Below are 12243 nucleotides of genomic sequence, written 5' to 3' on the forward strand. Positions count from 1 at the left end.
ACCTATTGGAAGAAAATATATTAGAGCCATAATTCTGAGTTTTAAGCAGTTCTTACCCATTTTTCTTCTGGCAAGAGGGAGAAATAGAGCAGTTCTTTTGTTCAAGATACACCAGTATATTACATTTTTTTCATGTTCTTGAGTCATCCTGCAGAGTCGTACAAAAGGGATGAGTTTTATATATTTGTTTTGAGCTATGTTTCTATTTCAGAATCTTATCTCCTTAGCTACAAGCAAACTCTTTGTTCACAGGCCGTTCAAGGCATTTAATAATTGAAAAGATTTAATGTGTTGAAAATTATGGATCAGGTGTTCATGATTTCAGGAGTTTCCTCATCAGAAACTCAGGAGGTAGGGCCAACGGTCTGTGTTCTACCAACCCTCCGGTCAGTTCTGATATGCACTACATAGTAGGTTTGGGATGAAGGGAGCGAGACTTTGCACTTATGGTTCCCAGGAGATTCTGATGCTGCCGGTGTCTCCTGGGGATGCTGCACAGGAGGGATGGCTGCAGCCTTGAGAACCGCTGCTGGAGGAAGAGCAGGAAAGAGGCCCACCTGGAAGCGGTGGCCCTGCTGGGCATTTGAGGAGCCGTGAAAAGGATTCTGCAGAGCTGCTTTGAAGGATTCTGGCCTGCCGGTCTCCACCTGGCCGTCATCTGCCTGTACACCCAGAGAGGACATTGTACATAATCACCACAGTCATCGAGTGCTCACTGGGTGCCAGGCACTGTCCTGAGTGCTTTCCATAAGTGACCTCACTTGTTAGGACCCTGAGATAGGTACCCTTACCTCACTTTACAGACGAGGAAACTAAAGCAGTCATTTCCCGAAGTCCCACTGCTGGTTAGTGGCAGAGCCAGATGCAAGCCGTCTAATAGCAGGGCCTGCCCGCGCTCTCAGACACATCAGCAAAAACTTGTTTCATGCTCTGTTGTAAGATAGCATTGCTTAGTTCTAGAACTTTTTGAAAAAAAAAATTATTCCATTTAAGTTTATTCCTTCAACTTCTAAAATTATTTAAAGCAGTTTAGCAAATTATATAATACAGAGTAGGAAAGTTGCAAATAAAAATAGAGACTGACAAGAAAAAAAAAATGTTACCAAACCTGACCAAACTGGGCAGCTTGTGTGTGTGTGTGTGTGTGTGTGTGTGTGTGTGTATGAATGCAAAAGAAAGATGTGGACTCAAACTCTAGAGTCAACTACTGCATGGTTTCTCCGGTATAAAACATCTGATAACCATGATTGCCTTCACGGTACATTTACCTTGAGTAGCCCTGCATAAAGTATAGAAACGGTATTTAAATGTACGTGTCCTGTAGCAACATCCTAAAACTAAGTGCATGAAGCTAAAATGTGACCTGGAAAAAAAAAAGAATTCATGTCTAGCTTTAAAAGAATATTATCCTGAGCCTTTTTTTCTGACAACCTATTATTTTTTTCTACTAATCTCAAGTAAGGCTTAGAACTAGGAAAGATCTTCAAGTGTTCCTTAGACTTTCCCCGATAATGGGATTTTTTGTTTTGTTTTCAAATTTCCAGCCAACAAAAATGTATGTGGTATTTAGAAGAGCAGAGGTTATTTAAATTGTATTCTGTTCTTACAGAGTTAAATGCTATTCAAAAAACGAAAATTGGGACATCTACCTTATGAATATACAACTAATTTACATGATGGGTGGGAAGTAAAATAAGTAGAAAGTGAAAAGTACACTCAGAAAGTGTGGAAGTTAAGATTATGTGTATGACCTTCTGGGAAGCTAATTTCTGAGAAATGTAAAGATGAGAAAAAAATTCAGATTCAGTAATCAAATACTACATTTAATTTTGTTTAGTAATGATGTTCATTTTGTTGATTCGTTTTTTAGCCTTTTCTCTAGCCTTAGGATTTATGTCAATGTTCTTAACCTTTGGGTCTCCTTTAAAATTTCAGTGAAAGCTAAGATCATCTCCCTTTTAAAAACACATAGATATACACATGCAAAATTTTATATGTAAGTATGAAGAAGGAAATGAAAGAGCATATAATTTGTAAAAGTTTTTTCTAGACAATTTAATGTGTTTCTTCTTGGGTCTGGCAACTTTGTATTCATGTAATATGTTTAGAGAATTCAATTTTCTGATTAAGATTTTGCTTAACTTATGTCATATTTTATCATAACAGAAAAACCAATTTTCAAAGAACAGAATCTAATAACTTTATCATTTATTTTTTAGTTGAAAAGCCTTTCAGGAACTTATAATTTCTTGGAGACAATGTTAGCAACCCTAAATTGTACTTAATATGCAAAAATAATTCTCCATACTTCAGTTTTCTCATAGTTAGGTTGTAAATATTTGAACTTAATGTAATGGGTTTCTCTGGTTTTTGTGTTTCAGACTTGCCATTGCCTTCAGAGAGTGTCGATATTATTATTTCTGACATTCCATTTGGGAAAAAGTTTAAGTTAGGGGAAGACATCAAAAGCATTCTACAAGAAATGGAGAGGTAAGTTTTGAGTTTATTTTCATGATTTTTGAGTTATTGGTCATTTAACTGAAATATATCCTAGTTCTTCAGCTAAGATTTGATTGCATTTTAGTAACTTCCCAGAGTTTTTATACTTAAATTTTCTAAGGTTTCAAATCAGAGGGTTATCATTGAAATAGTTATTCCGTATCATCTTACACTATATTACGTTTTTTTCCAAGAAAGGTACTGAGTTTTCATTATTGGCTAAAATTTGAGTATCTGGATTAGTGACCTATATTTTAATCACTGAGGTAGGTAATTTACATATTATAAACCTCACCAAAACCCTGCCTCCTAATGTGTTAATCGGCCACATTTTACAGATGAGAAACTGGACCCGGAAAGATGAACTTTCTCAAGATCACAGCTACTAAGCCCCACAACAAAATTCACATAAGGAGCATTCAGTATCCTAGAGAGGCTACAACACTGCTGATTGTAAAATGAAAATTTAGAGGTGTTATTCATGTCAGGGTGTCTAAGGTTGGCCTCAGGGAATATAATTCAGGGAAAGTATTTCTTTGAGAAGTTCAAACAGTGAAGCCTGAATATATATTTTTCTGATCATTTAAGCTGATAAAGGAGAGAACCTAGAACACATGGAGGAATAAATAGATATGACCAAGAAGTCAGTTCATTAAATTGTCTCAGTTGGACATTTGATAGAGCAAGACAACGTAAATGGTCAAGAACCTGTATATAAATAATGCCACCGATAGAAAAAATGAGCCATGGGTTTTGGATGGAGAAAATTCAGTGTCAAGGCTGACATTCTGTAGGGAAAATTAAAGACTTAACTTTATATGAAGACTTGACATGAAGTCTAAGTCCAACTAAGAACCGTCTCACCTCCATCTTGTGAACTGGATGCTCCACACTTTTTTTGGATTATCTTATTTCTAAGCAACTTCCCCTGTCACACAGTTACCTAACCTGAGATCTCTTTCTGGGCACCACCTATAATTCAGGCCTGCACTCCCTTCTGCCTGATAACACCTTCCCCTCAAGCAGATTTTGCAACCCTGACTTCATATTAAAATCATTTCAGGGGCTTTTGAAAAACAGTGATGCTCATTCTCCACCCCTCCAGTTTAATGGGTCTAGAGTAGAACGTGGGTGTATTTCTTAACAACTCCCAAGGTGATTCTGTCCTGCAGCCTGTGTTAATACCCACAGCCTTTGTGCCCAGTAGGTAATTCACCAGCCACACTATTAAGCCAACTCATAGTGAAATACTAATATGTGTGAGCAGTGACTTATATTTAACCTGAAACTTCCCAGAAGATATTCAAGATTCCCCCCATAATTTCAATGCCTCGGTAGGATCAGTTGAAAAGTGTATGTATTTGAACATAAGGAACTCCTATGACCGCGCTTCCTTGACACCTGCCCACAGCCTTTATGGTTTGATTTTTCACTTTTTATAGTTGGAGGTTTTATATAGGCAGTGGAGCCTGATATAGTGGAGTTCGGAGACAAACTTGTCTTGATTCACTGATTTTTTAGATGAGGGAAAGCTACTTAAGCTCCTGATATCTTTGTTGGGTGTGGGGGAGATTCCCTTTAACTCTTGACCCTCTAGCTGTCACCTTGTCTCCGTACCTATACAACCAAACTTACTGAAAGAAGAGTCTACACTTGACATCTCTGCTTCCTCACCTTCCAGTCCCCCTTCGATTCTGGCAGACCAGCATTTTCTCGTGTCCTCAACTAGGATTGCTGTCCCCAGGTTCACTGAGGACCTCTTGTAATCCTAGTCACCTGTTCGTCCTGTAGCATTAGACACTGTGGAGACCATTCCTGTCCTGAAAGTGTGCACCTTTCGCTTCCATGCCATCACTGTTGTCCAGACTTTCTCCCGGGATTTTGTTCCATGGCCCGTCCCTCCTCTCTCCTTCCTTAACTGTGAAACCTCTGTTCCTGGGCCCTTTTTCTCTTCTCACGCTAACCTGCCTCCCCAGGTGATGTCATTCACCATCACAGCTATATCTACCGTGTGCTATTGACAGCTCCGAAATCTCTACCTGGAGCCCTGGTCTCTTCGCCTCCAGGCTGTATATCCAACTGTGGATTGGAGCTCACGTTGGCCTGTCCCTGAGGTCCCTCAGCATATTCCAGACAGCCCTCTTTTCCTCCCTCCTCCTCCCACCCCTCTGATTCACCCTCACGCTGAATTTCTTTCAGTGCCTCCTCCTCCTCACTTCTTCCTTTCTGCTGCTTTTCTGCCTCCAGCTCCCTGCCTCGCTCCAGCCCCTCTCTGTCACTTGGCCTGACTTGGTCCCGCTTGTCCTTAACTCATGGTGCACGTTTGGGACCCAGCTCATGTGTTCCCAGGGGACCTCGTACTTGCCTGGAGGGTGGCATCGCCAGCCTCTGTAACTCTCCACTCGCCTCTCTCCCGCTTTCAGTAATCTCTTTAGCAACTCCGAGGACTGTGGTTGGGCATCACTTTTTCCACACAGAAGTGCTCTGCAGAATTTGGTCAAGTGATTGAGCAATTCTCCTCAACAGGCTGACATTCCGAGGCCTCCCCTTTTCCCTTTCTGAGCTTCCCCGTTGTCATTCCTTTGTCCACGTCCTCACTCTTTCTGGTGCTTTTCTTCTGCCATCAGCCTAGTGTATGCTGATTCTATAGGATTCTTTCATCCGCCTTTTCCTTTGTACAATCACTTATTAGAATGTGACTATGAATTACTTTGAGGCTTGCCTTTTAAGTAGAGTAAAAATAGATAATTAAAGCAGATTTGTGCTCATGATTCCATAATTACTATAATGAATATGCATTATGGAAGATACTACCTAATTATCAAAATCCTTGTGTTTAAATAGATAAAATTAAATTTCAAATTAAAAACCCCAAATATTTTAAATAAAGTGGGATTGTTTGTTGTCTAAAAAGAAAGAAGTACTCATACCAATTACCATTTTTTTTTGTCACAGGGTGCTTCACGTTGGCGGAGCCATTGTATTGTTGCTTAGCGAAGAGCACCACAGGCGCCTTAAAGATGGCGAACAGAGCAGCATCCCTTTGAATTCCAAGGACAGCCACACAGGTGAACCTTCAATCAAAAAGTGCTTGAAGCCTGGAGGAAAAACTGGCACATCAGAGACAGTGTCATCTTCATTCGAAGCCAGTAGCCAGGAGTGCTTAGACAAAACACCACCCTTTGGCTCTTTAGTGCCAGTGGAATGCCACAAAGTTAGCCTTGGGAGAACAGATGCATTCATATGCAAATATAGGAAGTTGCACTCTTTGGGACTCTAGCAGCCTCGCTACTGCAAGCCGGTTCGAGTCCTTGCCGCAGTGTCAGCCAGCCGTACAGCCGCGAAGGTAGTTGTCATAGGATCTTGATGGGGCCACAGAGTTCCAGGGAAGCAGACTCCCCTGGGGTCAGGAGGCATGGCTGCTGGACGAGTTCCAGCTTCATCCTGGAAAGAGCTGAAAGTTGCCAAAGACCAGTGAATGAATATTCCTACTAAAGAACTCTCAAACTTTGAATTCTGTTGGAATGTGAGGAGTTGTGCCCCGCCTGCAGTTTCTGAGAAGGAGCTGCAACTCGGAACACAAATTTTCAGAGGTTCACATAAAGTATATTGCACTCATCACAAGGTTGATGATATTTTAACTATCAGAGTTTTTAAAAAAAATTTTTTTTTTAACATTTCTATTTATTTTTGAGGGACAGAGAGCGAGGGAGACACAGAATCCAAAGCAGGCTCCAGGCTCTGAGCTGACAGCACGGAGCCCGATGCGGGGCACTCACCAACTGTGAGATCATGACCTGAGCCGAAGTCGGATGCCTAACTGCCTGAGCCACTCAGGCGCCCCCAACTATCAAAGTTTTTTAAATGTGGAAACTTTGATGTGTTACTTCTTTTGATATTAAACTTGATTTTTAAGCCGATAATTTTCTTCTCCATTGGAATGAAAATAATTTTTATTTGCAATACCTTTTATATGTCCCATATGTCCCTTTTATATGTCCCATTTTATAATGTAAAACATTAATGGGAATAATAGCAATAAGAATCCAGCCAGTATCCTCCAACATGATAGAAAATAAAGTTTGCTCTTTTTCTAAAAACATTAATAAATGTTTTTAAATGTCACCTCTCTCTTATTTAAATGAAATGCATTCCTTGTGTTTACAACTTGAGAAGAAAATCTTCTTAATAGAAAGTTGATGCAAATATGGTTTTCATTTTTTTTTTTTTTTTCAATAAAGTAGTGACTTGGGTTCTTGGCTGCTTTAGTACTGTGTGAACAACCTTTCCATGTTTAGGCAATTTCTCACCTTGTGAATCCCACCTCTCCAAAGCAGAAGCAGAAAACTTATTTTCCAGCTAGGGTGTGGCATGTAACCTTGGCCCAGTATCAAGCTAGGCCCACCAATCAGTCTGGGGCTAGTGGAGCACCTGTGATAAATGAAATTTACTTAGTTACTACCTTACTGATCTGAAAGCAATTCACAGTAACCCCAGCAGGACCTAGCCTATCACATACTCATACAACAAATATTTATTGCACAGCTATTATCTGCCAAGGCATTGTTCACATCTGTCAACCAGAGATACTTGCCCTCAGAGGACAACACTCTAGTAGGGGAGACAGGTAAGAAACAGTAGACATAATGAATAATTTATTTGATGGCTTAGAAGGTGATATGTGTGGGTTTGGGGGAATGAAAGTAGAGCAAAGGTTTGGGAAACACAGGAGGATGGGGATAGAAGTGCCTTCCATTTTTAAATAGATCAAGCCTCGTTGAGAATATGGGAGTTGAGCAAATACTTGAAGGACGTGGAAGAGTGTACCAGGCACATGGAACAGCCAGTTGCAAAGGCCGTAAAACAAGAGCCTGCCTGATGTATTTGAGGAGCGGCAGAGAGGAAATTTAGCCCGAGCAGAGTGAATGAGGGGGAGAAGGAGAGGTTGGAGATACGTGAGTGGCAGGTGGTGGTGGCTGGTTAGACCAAAGGGGGTCTTAAAGGCTTCTAGGAGGACTGACTTTGACTTAAAACTATTGGAGGGGTTTGAACAAGTAGAAATCTAACCTACATTTTACAGAATCACTGTGACAACTGTATTGTGGACAGGCAAAGGTGAAAGTAGACCCATTGGGAGTTTTTTGCAATAATCCAGACAAGAGAAAATGGTCACTTGCCCCAGGGCAGTGGCAGTAGACGCGGTAAGAGGCAGCTAGATACTGAATATATTTTGGTTCTTAACGTTTTTTTGTTTTTTTGTTTTTTTTTTTTTGTTTTTTTTTATTTTTGGGACAGAGAGAGACAGAGCATGAACGGGGGAGGGGCAGAGAGAGAGGGAGACACAGAATCGGAAACAGGCTCCAGGCTCCGAGCCATCAGCCCAGAGCCTGACGCGGGGCTCGAACTCACGGACCGCGAGATCGTGACCTGGCTGAAGTCGGACGCTTAACCGACTGCGCCACCCAGGCGCCCCTATTTTGGTTCTTAAACCAGCAGGATCTGCGGATGTGTTTGATGTGTGGTGTGATAGGTGGAGAGGAGACAGGAGTGGCTCTAAGATATTTGGCCAAGCAACCTGAACAGTGCAGTTTCCATCAACTGATGGGGAAAGGCTGCAGAGGGGGCAGGTTGGGTGTGAGAAGGCAGAAGCTCATTTTTAGACTTGCTGACTTTTGAGATGCGCATTAAATATCCCAGTGGGGGTGTTGAGTAGGCAATTGAATACAAGAGTCCAAAGTTCTTAAAGTTCTGCCCTGGAGATATAAATTTGGGGATTTTCAGCATATTGGTGCCATGAAACTGGATGGGATCGCTGAAGGACTAAATGGAGGAGAAGGAAGAACAGGGTTTCCTCCAACACTAAGAGGTCAGGAGAAGGGAAGGGGTCTGCAAGGGAGACTGACAAGGAATAACCAGTGAGGCAGGAGGAAAAGGAGTGGTTGCCTGGAAGGCAAATGAGCAAAGGGTCTGGAGGAGGAAGTGACCTATTAAGTACTGCTAGATAAGATACTGGAAATCGACCCTTGGATTTAGCAATGGGAGTTTTGGTGGAGTGTGGAAGGAGCAAAGTCACCCTGGGTTGGAATTAAGAGAAAATAGGGGAAGAGCTGAAGGTAATGAGTACAAACAACTCTTGCAACTAGTTTGCTGAAAAGGGAGCGAAGAATGGAGTTAGTAGGTGGGTTAGGGATGTGGAATCAAGACTTTTTTTTTTTTTTTCTTTTTAAGATGGGAGAAGCAGCAACATGTTTTTCATATTGAAGAAACTGCTCCGAGAAAGGCAAAAAATTCATGAGGTAGGAAAAGGATAAATGCTGGAGCAGTGTCCTTGAAAAGGGGGTTGAAATACATTCCACACATGGGGGAATTAGCGTTCGATAAGAGCATGAATAATTTCTCCATGGTTACGAGTGGGAAGGCGGCACACAGGCATTTCTGCAATAACGTGATAAATGTGCTCCTGAAAATTTCTTATTCTCAAATTCATGCACTAAAAATAACAGAATTCACGGAAGAAATATGGGGCAGACCATTTCAAACCTGTCCGACTTTGGAAATTGCATACCAACAAAAACACCAATTAACATAGTTTAAAAGAACATGTTGCATTCCTAATAAAGTTGACCCTTGAACAACACAGGGGTTAGGGGGCCCTGACCCACACCCAGTCAAAAATCCACATATAATTTCTTCCAAGTCCTCCACAACTTAACTACTAATAGTCTACTGTTGAACTGAAGCCTTACCGAAAACATAAATAACTGATTACCATATATTTTTTTGGTGTGCATTTTACACTGGATTCGTATATGAATGTAAGCTAGAGAGAAGAAACGTTATTCAGAAAGTCATAAGAGAAAACGCATTTGCAGCACTGTAGGTGTGTTTATTGAAAACAAAAGTATAGGCTGGTTGGGTGAGCAGGTCAAGTGCAGTGGCAGCAGAGGGTCGAAGCCTGGTGGCCTTGGCTCAGCAGCAGCAGCCAGAGGGCAGACCTGTGGGTAGCGACATTGGCCAAGTACGGTACAGCTGCCCCGTCTCCCTGCAGGTGTCCTCCACCCTGTGACCGTCCCGCAGGGAGGGGTCTGCACCTGGCCCAGCAGAGGCCCCAGTCCTGGAGCCAGGAGCCAGGAGGACCAAGGCGAGACTTCCCAGGCTAAGCTCCTGCAGCATTCTCCCCGCCTTCCGGGAATGGTCTTCTGCTTCAGCCCAGCCTCCTGCCCACCAGCCGGGGCCCTTTGCCCAGCCACCCTGTCAGCACACGGGGGACGGCAGCCTTGCCTGGTCCTGGGCCCCTGGGGTCTGCCGATGGCCTCGATGGCCTCACCAAATACTCAGAGGGCAGCAGCCATGACCTCTGTACTCTTCGCTTTTGATTTGCTCCCAAGGAGACCAAGGTGGGCAGTTGTAAATAAATGCCTTGTGGCTTTTGCCGTCACGTAAAAGTGGACCCCTGCTGTTCGAACCCCTGTTGTTCAAGGGTCAACTGTACATCAGTAAATAAAGGATTTCGCCTTTCCAAGAAGAAGGCAAAGGCAGCTTGATAGAATTTGGCAGAAGGAAGGGTAGAAGCAGATATGTACACAGTAAGCACTTCCAAGACGGAACCTGTAGCCCAACGGCCCCAATAAGAAGATGCAGTGAAAAGGGCTCACGTAAAGTACCTGATTTCTTCGGCAGTTTGCTCATTCAGCTCATTCCACTGGTGTCTCCACATTCAGCTGCTCTTATCTGATGGCACAAAATATTAATGGGGGAAACATCAATTAGGAACCGACCCAATTTCCCCATTATAGTGACATCATCCCCCACCTAGCAATAATATTTGAGTTAATGCCTATTACAGAAGCACGCATTGTAGAACAGACTGTAAGTGGGAGCAGATGCTGGGAGGGGGGCGGATGTGGCGGTGGTAGGGCTGTGGAAGTTCTCTTCTGCCTGCTTCAGTTTTCCCAGTGAGAAATTATGTGGTAATTTCCTCAGATCCTGCCTCTGTACCTGGAACGGTGCCCTCAGCAAATGCAGCAACCCCACAATGGCTTCCACAGCATGGGGGTAAGCATGGCGTCTGTTAATGGAGGGCCAAGATGCCATCCTCCCGGGGCTCCCCCTTCCTGCCAAAATGGCCAAACAAAAGCAATAGTTCTTCCTTTGTAGGAACTGCAACGATTCGTGCCATTAAGGACAAAGAAGCACGGAGGCCTCGCGGAATTCCTTGGCAACAGAAGGCAATCGATGTCACCCTCGGGTTTGCTGCTCTGACTCATTTACTTTTAATGGAGCCTCGCACAAGGGAGGGAGCTCTCCAGCTGGCCCAGGCCCCCTGCGAGCAGCTCTGCATACTTGTCCTTATGACCCCGTGCTCAGAAAGCCTGTGACCCACCTGGCCGCTGTGCAGAGCCTGCAGCAAGTCCTAATAGGGGAAGCATAGCTGTCGCCTCTTAGCTTTTGGAGCAAAGCCAAGCTCTCCCGTGCAAGTAATTATTCTCCTTTCAGAAAGAACTCTTGGCTGGCCCCTGAGGGCTTGACCACGGGGCACTAGGTGACCCTGGGACCTAAACTGCCCATGTTGAACTCAGAGTAATTTTTTTTTTTAATGTGTATTTTGATTTGGGGGAGAGAGAGTGAGAGAGCATGGGTGGGGGAGGGGCAGAGAGAGAGGAGACAGAGGACCCGAAGCGGGCTCTGGGCCAACAGCAGAGAGCCCAACGTGGGGCCTCGAACTCACGAACCGTGAGGTCATGACCCGAGCCAAAGTCGGACGCTTACCCGACGGAGCCACCCAGGCGCCTCTAACTGAGAGTGATTTGACCCGCCACACCAGAGTTCGGTGAGCCCAGCCCACCAGCACGTTTGCATCAGATGGAAGGGGTGTATACGAGCACCATGGCTGATGGGCCTCATGAGCCACAGGAACAGTCGGCGCCTTATCCTGCCATGTGCCTCCTGACTTCTGCGCCGCTCCCCTCCCTCACCGCCGTGTTCCCGTGGGGGAATCCACACCGAGCCGTTCGCCAAAGAGGAAAAAAGTCACATCTGGTTTGCGGACGGTCCTGCAAATTTTGCTGGAACCTACTGGAATTTAACTGCGGGGGCTCTCCAGCCCCACTGGGGCTGAGAGACAATGGGGAAAGGAAATGTTCTCAGGGAGCCGAACTTGGAGCAGTCCACCTGGTACACTTTTCCTGAAAAGGAGAGAGAGCCTGAGAGGCAGATGCTAACCATGTCGTGGTAGTGACTCCCAGGTTGAAAGGACGGTCAGCATCACGAAAGAAGGTCTGGGAAAAAAGAACAGGATGGATGTCTCCGAGCTGGGCCCGGTCTATGGGAGAATATTTGTGTCACACTGGAATGGCCACAAAAGCTACCACCGTGGAGGAGGTTCTGAGTACACAGGTGGGAGATCGCCTGTCCTGTGCCTTCCCTTTTTCCCTGGCCACCCACCCTTGCTCAGCGGCTTCATGGACAAAGTAGCTGTGGTTTCAGGCATAGAGAGAGTTCAGTGGCCCACCAAGGACTTCTCCTCACCAAGCGTCTGCTGCCCACTGCTGATTCACTTTCAGGAGCAGTGACCAGCCCTGAGATTTGCTGTAATACCACACTCAGCAGGAAGATTACAGTGGAGACCCCTTCCATTGTGGAGAGGGCAATAACTTGTCCTCACTGGAATAACGATGCATTCGGGGTTTAGATTCTCCAGGCCGGCAGCACGTCGCATGGACTTAGCCAAACTATCTTCTTCAG

The 12243-nt window shown here is 44.3% G+C and overlaps 1 protein-coding gene and 1 long non-coding RNA gene across 3 annotated transcripts in view; one reads left to right on the forward strand and one right to left on the reverse strand.

Annotated features, from left to right (window-relative positions):
- Window positions 1–6213, forward strand: part of THUMPD2 (THUMP domain containing 2) — a 35422-nt gene extending 29209 nt beyond the window's left edge. For both annotated transcript variants that reach the window (XM_042933178.1, XM_042933179.1), the window contains 2 exons: window positions 2382–2490; window positions 5455–6213. In XM_042933178.1, coding sequence (XP_042789112.1) covers window positions 2382–2490; window positions 5455–5779 — 434 coding nt within the window. In that variant the 3' untranslated portion in view covers window positions 5780–6213. The remainder of the gene's footprint in view (window positions 1–2381; window positions 2491–5454) is intronic.
- Window positions 6214–9419: 3206 nt separating this feature from the next.
- Window positions 9420–10682, reverse strand: LOC122215107. The gene is made up of 3 exons (XR_006200242.1): window positions 10498–10682; window positions 10164–10230; window positions 9420–9494 (listed from the first exon to the last, which is right to left on the reverse strand). It is a non-coding gene; the product is annotated as an uncharacterized LOC122215107 (long non-coding RNA).
- Between the last annotated feature and the right edge of the window lie 1561 nt (window positions 10683–12243).

This window comes from Panthera leo, chromosome A3, assembly GCF_018350215.1.
Source record: "Panthera leo isolate Ple1 chromosome A3, P.leo_Ple1_pat1.1, whole genome shotgun sequence".
In the NCBI taxonomy this organism is placed as follows: Eukaryota; Metazoa; Chordata; class Mammalia; order Carnivora; family Felidae; genus Panthera; species Panthera leo.